The sequence below is a fragment of the Athene cunicularia genome (assembly GCF_003259725.1).
Source record: "Athene cunicularia isolate RWA chromosome 22 unlocalized genomic scaffold, athCun1 chr22_part1, whole genome shotgun sequence".
In the NCBI taxonomy this organism is placed as follows: Eukaryota; Metazoa; Chordata; class Aves; order Strigiformes; family Strigidae; genus Athene; species Athene cunicularia.
Genome location: NW_020799128.1, coordinates 2,166,025 through 2,176,744, shown reverse-complemented (window position 1 = coordinate 2,176,744; position 10,720 = coordinate 2,166,025). Strand labels below are relative to the sequence as shown.

Sequence of the window (10,720 nt, the reverse complement as noted above, 5' to 3'; positions counted from 1 at the left end):
AAAAAAAAAAAAAAAAAAAGAATGAGTATAAATTTTCTAACAATGAGAACCTCTTTTTTTTTTTCTCATGTCCTATCATCTCAAAAAACAGAATGAAGTCCCTGCAGTCTCTTTAAATTACTACTGAAAAAAATTAAGCTGGTCGGGAATCTTTCTCCAAATTCATTTCTGCTCAAAAGAAAAAATTAACAACTTTTTTTTTTTTTCTTATATTTCTTTAAAATATTTGAAGCTTTCAGAAGCTCTCACTTTGCAGTATTTATCTTAAAAGTTGAACTCTCTGGGTTTTTGTTTTTTGTTTTTTGGTTTTTTTTTGATAAAAATATACCTCCTGTGAATTTTTCATTGCTAGTAAAAGTAAAAAAAACTTGTAAAAAAACCACTTGTCTGTGAAAACATGTTTTGGTGGAAAGTTTTTAACAACTCAGTGAACTCCTGTGGAGTTTTAACTTCGTTTATAAACAAGGAGACTGATGCAAGTGCCCAAGCAATGAAACGTGAACCACCAAACCTAAGGGCGTCACCTTCCCGCTACAAATCCTGTGGGTCTACGAGAAAATCACCCATCCCTCGATAAGGCAAACACCCACTTTGTCTCAGGGATGTGACACGGTGCCGGTACACTAATCATGACAAGAAGCAGTAGCAGCGTCGGGCAGGACAATCCTGATTGTCACCAGCAGATTTCCAAGGCTCTGGGCCGGCCAAGCACACACGCGCTCTCTCAAATGCTCTCCTGAATCAAGACCACAAAGTTTTACCGTTTGGAGAGGTGGAAATAGATACGCAAAGAAACACAAATGGCTCCTCGAAGGTCACCTGGTACGGTCCAACCGTCTGACACGCAACCCTGCCCCGCTCCCGCGACCCCGCTGCCTCTCCCAGCTGCCTGAGGGAGTTCTCCGGCGTTCCGCGCCACCTTCCACACCACCCAGGGACGTCACCCTGCAGCCCGGATGGAAAAGGCTTGAGTGTTCCCGTTACGGTTTTTTGAGGGCTATTTATTTAAACGTAGCTGCTTAAGAGGTTAGGGTCTGAAAGATGGGAGACGGTGTCTGCCTTCCTCTTCCCCGCTGACACACTTCACCTCACCTCCTTCTGTGTTTTTATTAGCTGGTATTCACAATACATCAGCGACAGCTATGATGAAACCAGTGGCAGATTTCACTGCAAAGCAGCTGGGTCATTGTCCCGTGGGTCTTGTTGCTTTGCTGCGTGAGATCTTAAAGTGACCATCACTATTTTAGCTTTTCTTTTTTTTTTTTTTTAAAGCAGCAAAAGGGAGGGCATGAGAGTGTTAAAAGGCAAGAGAGATGGAAAGAGATTGGGAGTGGAGGGGAAGATGAGGAGACTGCTTGTGTACCACGTACAGAGCTACTTTGAAAAATTCTGAGGCATCTAAGTATCACAAACATGATCCCTGCTGTGGGCAGCTGTATGTGCAAGTGCTTTGCCCGAGGGTGTCAAATCAAATATCCACTGCTGGTTGGTACAGTACATCACTTCCCCTTGGGGATTCAGAGTGGAAAAAAGAGGAAAAAGAGGAGGGGGGGGGGGAAAGAAAGGTTTAAACACAACGAATGGAGAAAAACTTTAACAATATCCGATATGGCTTATCATATACTGTCATCATATTTATTATGAACAATGTAAGAGAGAGGAGAGGGAAAAGGAAAAGGAGGAAAAAAAGCAGACAGGTTAATGCAAGCCTTGTAAGACTTACCTGGAACCGTCTCATATCTCTTGGGTTTCCTGCTGTTTTCAAGCAATTCTGATTGCACTTGAGAAAAAATTTTAAGAAGAATCTGGAAAGATAAAGAACCACGTCACTTCTATTAACCATAACAAACCATGCGGTGTTATATTCTGTTTTAAAATACACAGCGTAGTGATTTACGTGACGGTGTATCAGTAGACCGAGGACTGTAAGAACTTACCGAAACAGAAATAAATAAAACAAACATAAACAAGCCCTAACAAACAGAAGTTTAAAAAAAAAAATAAAATCAGGTAAAGTACAACCACTGTGACTGCGATCCAGGCTGAGCTGGGCTGCTAGCTGGTGTAAGTCAACGTATCTACTCCGATTTACGCCTGTTTCCTCACTGCGTGTTTGACCACACGATTTTAGTCTCTTTCTTTATCTCTCCCTTGCATACAAGGTCTTTCTTTTGCTGTCCGAAGGGATTTTCCGTGAAACAATATAGAAGGATGATGTTATTGTAAAAACTACAAAACCCGACAGGGCAACTCTGAAGCAGATAAGCCTTGAAACTACTTAGAATGTATTAAAAAACTGAAACAAATAAAGCTCCCAGAAGAAGCTGATGCGATTTCATCGTGACAGTGCTTTCAGTTATTAAGATTTCAGTAACTAAAGCAGAGAAGCAGAACTGCCAAGACTCCAGATTATAATCTTACATAGATTTTGCGAGAGGATAACAAAAACACAACCTGAAGTAATACATGACAGCTCATGCTGTCCAAGCAGATAAACCTATTAACATTGTACAAAGTTCTCATGCCAATTATTTTTGCCCCATCACATACGCCTATCTTTCTGTGTTATTATTCTGTAGAGTTTAGCTTGTCATGTACACAAGTTGAATCTTCAGTATGCTTGATTGGTTTACCCAACACTATGCGCTAGAGCATATAGATTTTACAGTTTGGAAATATTAGGCAGGCATTTCTCTATGAGCTTTTCCACAAAATTTTATGTCAAATCCAGGGAGGAGAGGATCCCTCCCTTTGTTACCTGATTAATCTGATTAAATCTGTGAATTTCAGAGGTAAGGAAACGACACGAAAAATCACAGTTGTTGCATTAAAAGCAAAACAAGCGTGTCTTCAAAATTCAGACATAACAGGCAAGACAATTTTTTTTGGCATCCTCTGTCGCAAGTGAAAACATTTTCTGTGATTCTTTTCATTTCTGTTTGTCAGACAAAATGGGTTCAACTGCAACAATTAAAATTAAAAAAAAAAAAATTAAAAAAAGTCTTTAAGATAGATTTAGGGGGAAAAAGACTCGGAGATAAGAAAAAGTAAATAGTTGAAGGATTGATTTAGAATACAAAGAACAGTTTATTTATTTATTTATTTCTCTTGCAGAGTGCTTTCCTTAAAAAAAAAAAAATCTGCTTTTGCAGTAAGTTAAAGTCCCAGGTGAGCCAGGCCTATTTCCCTTTCTGTTACTATGACAACGATTTTTTACCGCAGTCCCTAAGTCCCTTCAGAACTCACACATTCATGCCTTGAATTAGAACTTTAAAGGAGAAAGATGTATATTTCCTAGGGTTTACCAACAACAACAACCAAAATAGTCCTAACACAAGACAATAAAGCAGAAACCCACTCTCCCTTGTTATTGCTACTTTCTTTGCACCGCTTACATCACGCTATTTCTCTCCCATCTGCCCCAAACGTACAAAGAAATATCGAAGGATCTGATCCATTTATGTGTTGCTTGAACAAACAAAACACTTCGAAAACCTCACGACAATTGAACCCACGAAAAAGACCCAGATAACAGCATCTAGCTGCCACAAAATACATCCTTCCAGTGAGCTTTTTAAATTAAAATCTTCCTTTTTGCCTGAAATCTCTTCACAAACATTTTACAAATATCTGAAACATTTCTTTCCTCTGTGTGTGCATTTGGCAGACTGTTAATTTTTCTCTCCATCGTTCCTGCTCGTTTAGGACTGAACGAGCTCACTGGCTCTTCCTGTGGCACCAATCGGGGTGGAAGTCCAGCGTCCTGCTGTGGTCTCTCTTCACGCTGGCATTCGGGTTCAGCAGGAGAGATGTGTCGGGGCTCGCCTGCCAGAGGGCAACTTCTGGGAACAGAGCCCCGGTCACCTCCTTGTATTCCGAACTAAAAATCCTACAGAACTTCATGCCTCGGGAGCAGCACGGAGTGAATATAGTCTATCGAATAAGTCTCACTGAGTCCTCGTGCTAAAACCTGTGACCTCTTTTCTTTGAGTGATTCGGTAAGCAAGATTTTATCTGTAAGAATGTTTTCAGAAGGAAAAATACTATGCATGCCGGTACACTCAAAGACTCACAGGAGAATTTGAGCCAGAAATCTTACTCACAAACACTCCTTTTTATCCTTCCCTCTTCTTATAGATATATATATATAAAATAATATTTGTAGATATATAAACAGCTCATGTTACTGAGATCTACCTATGGAAGGAAAAACTGCAGAACGGAACCAAACTCCATAATGAAACCAAGGCAAGCAACTTTTACATGAAAATCAATGAGCTGCTGGCTAACTGATTATTCTGGAGAGTAACTGCAAACAAAAATCCACAAGTAGTTGCTACTTTCAAGGAAAAATAGATCAAGTTAATCAGGACCATGTCCAGTTTCCTTTTTAATTTTTTTTTAAATGCTCGCATCCCTATTCATCTGGATGAGAAAAAATGATCAACATGAACTACAGAAGGAAGAAATTCACAGCAAAGAAAGGGGGAAGAGAACTCGCTGTGTCAGCTGAGCTGACTTTGGGAAGAGCTGTACTGCACTTTACACAAACCCCTAAAAGGCAGAGACAGAAAGGTAAAGAATTCTAAATGTACGTTTAACAGCACCAGTGACTGAACTCTGCAACACTGCAACGGCAAAGAACTCAATTTCTTAATTTCTGCTAAATATCTCCCAAAAAAATTAGGGTCCAGATCCCCAGAAAACATAAATCAACAGCATATGTGAAAATGATCTTGGATTTCAATTAGCTCTGTGCTGATTCAACGGGTGTGTTGTCCAGTAACAACACACAGAAACCAAAACTCTCCTCTCCGAGCTCTCTGCCTCCTACGAGACGCGTCGCTCACCGACTGCTCTGCGGTAAACAGCACCCAGCACGCAAACACCCCCTGCTTTAGGGTGTTTCACCCCGGGTATTCAACCAGCAGCAATTCCGGGAGTCCCACTCGAGACCGCTTAAAGGTGCCTGACTTTCTGGAACTGCTGAGCCCCTCAGCTGCAGAAAATTGTGCACCTTTAGGACGTCACAGGACGGGCACCGGTAATTCCTCATCTCACTTTCCAGAGTGCTGGCTGGGGTTTTTAGGACGGAAGCAGTGTGGCGGTATTCCTATATGTCGCCTGTACTAAGACATCTGTAGTTTCTTTGGAGCTCACTGGATATGCTGCCCTAAGACACTTTTCCCTCCTATCACCCCAGATTTAGACGCAGTTTTATTTCCATGCACACACAAGAATTTTTATCTTCCCTCTGGCTCAACCACGTCTCTCTCTTTTTCTCCTGTCAGAGTTTCTCCAGTCAAATTTTAGCTGCAACTGGGCATCTGCATGAAGTATTTGGTAGGTCGTTATATATACATATATATTTTAAGTGGTTGCATCTGGGAAAAGCATTAATATTTATTGCAGCATTAGAATAAAAATGACTTGGGGGGAGCAAAGAGGAGAGAAGGTTTAGCACTAAATGAAGCTGATTTAGGGGTAATAGGAGAATTGCAGAACGGCTTTATTAATTTTTTTTAAATAAGAACCTTTAGCCAGGTTTTGGCCTTAACCTATACATACAGAAAAAAAAAAAAAAAAAAAAAAAGTAAAAACCAACCAGAATTTAAAAGAATTAGCTCGTTTTCATGTTTCTTAGCTGGCCTTTGTTCCTTGCTAGGGACGGCATTAGCTATGAGTTTAGCAGATAACTCCGATCCCAGCCAAGCAGAGAGCAAGGCCCAGTCATCTCATAGATCAACATCTAAGGGCTCTGGGGGAAAACCTAAACAATTCTGAATGACTACCACTAACAATTCTGGCAGGGCTACAGAAAACCTGAGTAACTTTACGCATAGACATAAAATTAATTAAGATATAACTATAGGCTTATCCTTTTTTTTCCTATTGTCTCTGTTACATAGTCAAGCTTTCTATCTACGGACTGATACCGTGGGCAGAGGTCTCCAAAATGCCATTTGAAATGTAAATCCCTTTTTTAGGATTTAGAGGGAGCTGTTTTAACAGTTACTGCTTCTCCTACCGGTAGCTCCCATCATGCCAAGGAGCTCGGTTGATGAATCCTTTCAGTGCCCCTTTTTCACTTCAGTACAAAGACAGCTGTGTGATCTCAACTATCCTTCAGCAATACTATGAGCAATCCGACCTGACTTGGTGGGAAAGCAGACGGGGAGGGCTCATGCAATCCGTAATGCAGTTGTGAGACAGAAGAACAACTTCCCCTGCAGAGGTCTGTCACGGACAGTGGGAAAGGGTGAGGGCAATCCAGGCAGCTCTTGCATCCCTCAAGCTCCTTCCGAAGCCACTGCTGACCCACGCTCCCACCTTGCCTGTGTATGCCTAGGTTATTAGGTTCTGTACCTACCTGAGGCAACTTTAAAATGTGTCTAGAACTAGAAAGCATGTTCCACACCTCTTGTGAATGTTCATCCGCCATCTCGGATGATTAGGAAAAAACTTAATCAAATCCTGTTGGAGTCAGGAAAAAAAAAAAAAAAAAAAATCTTTCTTGTGACGTCAACAGGACTAGACAGAAGCCCTAAAGAGCAGTCCCACATGCAACAGAAGGTGTAGTTTTAGAAAAAAAAAAATCCATTAATTTTTTTTTTTTTTTAAAAAAACCCTGCCACAAGACCTGGGACTGATTAGTCTCGCCACATGGAACCACAGAAATAGATAATGTGCTTCGTGCTTTTATAGCGCCATTCTATGGGACTTAAACTTCAATTAATTCTGCCTCACAAAACCCCTCTGCAGCAGGTGGTGTAACTCACCATTTTACAGGCAAAGATGCCAGGGCTTGGAAACTGGGAGGGAATTGCTCCCCGTCACATCGCAGGTCTGCCGCAGAGCTGGGACTAGGACTCGGATCTCCTGGCTCCTGGTTCTACATCTTAACTAACCTTCCTATCCACCTTTTGTGCTTTCTTAAAATACAGGTACAGAATCAAGAGACACAACATTGTTTAAATCTGGTGAGCAGCCTCAAAAATATTCCATGTAAAGCAAATACTGAGATAATCCTGTCTCACTTGGCTTGCTGGAGAACTTGGATTCATGGCCTCAGTCATTTTTTTGGCATGAGAACATGCCTACCACCAAGTATGATTATGTTTATCAGCAAATCCTATGATGCTACAATCTAATGAAAATATAAAGATACGATGGCATTCTGCTTAAATAATTAAAGCGCTTCCAAAAGGTCATGAAGTGAAGAAAGAAAAAAGCTAGAAGCTGTTGTTAGGAGTATCTTTGCTCCGGTTAAACAACACTAAGATTAAATATACTATGAACTGCAAAACTATCATTACAGCGAGGGCCGGACTCCAACACCATCAAAGCTAGGAAATTCTGAGATCAGGGTCTCCCATCCTCCCCTCGACTCACCCATGTATGTCTTGGCATTGCAGACTCTGAGATAAGTGTGACGAGTAACCCTACCCGATGCCACAACACGACAAAGTAGAAGGTTTTGCTTGAAAACTCTTCCTTTCAAAGGGACTAGGTCAGATCCTGCACACGCATCTGAAGGTCAGGGTTTAAAATCAATTAATTTATTGGATATTATCATCTTGATTTTAATGAATATCACAGTAGAAAACTTCTTTATAATCTGAGTATTTATCTCTGGAGTAATTCCGTTCTATTATGTCAGTGTGTATTATTAGGGAGCCGATGAGAAAATTTCCTCCTCTTTTCCAGCAGTTATAGTCAATGTGGGATCAAGCGCTGCACAAAGGCATTCTAAATGAACATACACCTTATACTGTGTGAGAAATGAGTGAGGCTATTACAATAATCCAGAGTATTTATATGATACTCCACAAACAGCAGCTAATTAATCTTCACAAAACTCCTGTGCATAAAGTGTGAACCCAGTTTAACAAATGTGAAAACCAACATATGTAGGTCAAAATACTTTTCGGAGTTTGTCAGACATTTAGTGCGAGAGAAGGGAGCAGGAGTCGGATGATATGAGGTCCCAAGCCTAGGCCAGGAGAGGAGGAGTTGGCTGTTCATTTGTCACTCGTTTTTTTAAGAGAAAGCCTCCAGTTGCACCAAACCCACACGTGAACATCACGCCTGCTGCCGCCAACAACGTTCTCATTTCCTGACGGGAAAAATGAGAAACGTTTCTCTAGCCTGTCTTAATTCAAAGTAATTTCTTCAGTTATGGGACCACCAATCTGGGCAGACTCCTCTGCAGCCCCACACTTCTGCATGCAGAGGACAACCAGACTAGACAAGAGAATTCCTCAGCCTTGCGCGAGAGAGGAGTGAGGTGTGTGCACCTAAGGGAGATGGAGTAAGAAATCCTCTGAGGTCCCTTCCTCCTAAATTTCTAGGATATTTTTAATTTTTTTTATGCTTTCTGCCACATACAGCCCTTTACATTGCCACTACGTCTTTCTCCTCATCTCACCTCTCTGACTGTCTCTCAGATTCTAGGCACTGATCCTGACCCCTTGCTACAGAAACTTTTTCCCGTGCTCTACATTTCTTTTCCAGCTTTGAAACAGATGCTTGCCACGGCAAAGTCTGCTTCTGCAGAGGTCTAAAGAGTGTGGTTCAGGAGTAACTGCACTGATGTTAGCACAATTGTAACGGCAAAAGTGAGGCTGGCTTCAAGATGTGAGGCTTTTGTGTATTTGTACTTATATTATTAAATCGAGGCGGTTTGGACCAAAATCGACAGGACACAAAGATCCTTTGCACTGAGGAAAGTCTAGATCAGAAGTTTTCTGTTTAGGCCCATCTTCATTATTAAATTAATATTTAATCAATCAATAAGAGCATGCTTGTTCCAAAACACTCACAATGCAAAGCATATGAAGACGTGCAGATCAGATAAGTGTAATAGAGAACAGGTGGAATTAGTGCTTTTATTTTAAAAAAGGAGAAAAGCTCAAAGAGGACTTTAAAATGCCACAAGGCATTGAATCCCTCAAATTGGAAACATCAGATAATTTTAAGTATCAAAACAATTCAGTTTTCCAAACCTAACAGTCCAGTGTCACTTACCAACATACACCGCTGAACATCCTGCTTGCTTTCTCCCACACTTAGTCAATCAGTCCGATTTAGAGTTTAAACTTTAAGTTTCGATGTGGGACCATTATTTAAGGTCTCTTTTCTTTCTCAGACCTGAAACACCACCTGGAAACACCGTGAGAAGGCAGAAAACTCTTACTACTGCCTGATTTGTACGGTCTCTGGCCCCTTGTAAGACTGAGCTCAGAAAAGCTAATGCTAGAGACGGAGGCGAAAATGGAACAAAACCAGGTTGGTAATTCAGCTAAGGTAGGCCAGCAGATGAGACTACCTTCAAAGTCGACCTTAAAATTACGGGATGGCAGTACCCGTCTTAAAACTGCTTCCAACTATGGTTTGTTTTGCCATGCCAAGAGGTCCTGATCACACTTGGGTAAGTAACACGCTATGCAAGATATAAAAGAAGCTGCGGGATGGAATTACTGGTATCCTGTATTTCAGATGGATCGAGAAAGAACGTTGTACCTTGTGTCTGCAGCAACAGTCGGACTTTAACTCCCGTCTGACTCCCAGTCTCATGCCTGAACCACAGAACAATTCCTCCCCAAGTACCCTGTCTCTCTGCAGCCTAGAACATCGCTTTTCTCCCTGCCCTATACCTAGTGGCGTTTTTTTTCTTTTTTTTTCCTGAATTTACAAATTAACAGTAGCTGAATGTAAACCTGCAATACGTCATCCAAACCCGAAGCATGTCAGTAAACTTGATATTTGTACTCTGTACGTTTTCCACCTTCTGCGCCGTTTTCATCTCTAAAGTGGACTCCGTGCCACTTTCTGAGCACGCACACCCACAACTGCAATTCACACTCATTTGGTAAATGCTTATTCCGTCTTGCAAAGTGATCCCATTTTCAAGAAACGAGGGCTGGGGGAGAGTGCACTGCCGGTTATACAGACAATCATTTCTCGGTGCTGAATGTAGTTATTTGACATGGCCACATTTGCTAGGGGAAAAAAAAAAAAAAAAAAAAAAAAAAAAAAAAAAAAAAAATCTCCAAGGAAAACCTCCTTGTTTGTGCACTCTGATGAAAACCTGACACCATTAATGAAAATAATAATTGAACTCTATGGGTTCGAATTGAAAATGAAACACAACACTAACAGCGTGTTTGTAATTGCAATTGTTCTCCAAAAAGTCTTTGGAGGACTCTTTGCAATCTGAGCAGTTTCCCTTTTCCTTTGGGTTTTCCTCCTTCCTCCCACACCAAAACTTTCCAGTAACTTACAAGACAATGGCTAAAAGCTTATTTATACTGTAAGATCCATATTATTCATGCCATTTGGCACAGGACCAAACGCCATAGCATAATCAAAAGTCAATAGGCAGGGAGGTAATAGAGTAGAGGATTGGGCTGACGGGCTGTTGAAAGGGACATTCAGATAATATTCCCTGGTTTATTACAGTATCTATGGGCTCCAACTGTGCTAAGCAGCGAACAGTCACGTTGTGAAATTGTTATTGGAGAAAAGGTACACAAAGGACAGGAGGAAAGAAAGGCTTTGATACACATTTCACTGATGGGGAAGTCAAGGCACCTAGAAATTCAGCGATTACCCCACAGCACAGGTCCGGGTTGCTCTTCCAGCCAAGAACCACACAGCGCTCCTGCAAGTCCGTGTTTGTTCTTTTTAATAGTGACCCCAAAAAAAAAAAAAAAAAAAA

General features: G+C 41.1%; 1 protein-coding gene across 3 annotated transcripts in view; it reads right to left on the bottom strand.

The window, feature by feature from the left end:
* Positions 1-10,720, bottom strand: part of EBF2 (EBF transcription factor 2) — a 140,006-nt gene that overhangs the window by 36,068 nt on the left and 93,218 nt on the right. For all 3 annotated transcript variants that reach the window (XM_026863119.1, XM_026863122.1, XM_026863121.1), the window contains exon 7: positions 1,724-1,805. In XM_026863119.1, the coding sequence (XP_026718920.1) occupies positions 1,724-1,805 (82 nt within the window). The remainder of the gene's footprint in view (positions 1-1,723; positions 1,806-10,720) is intronic.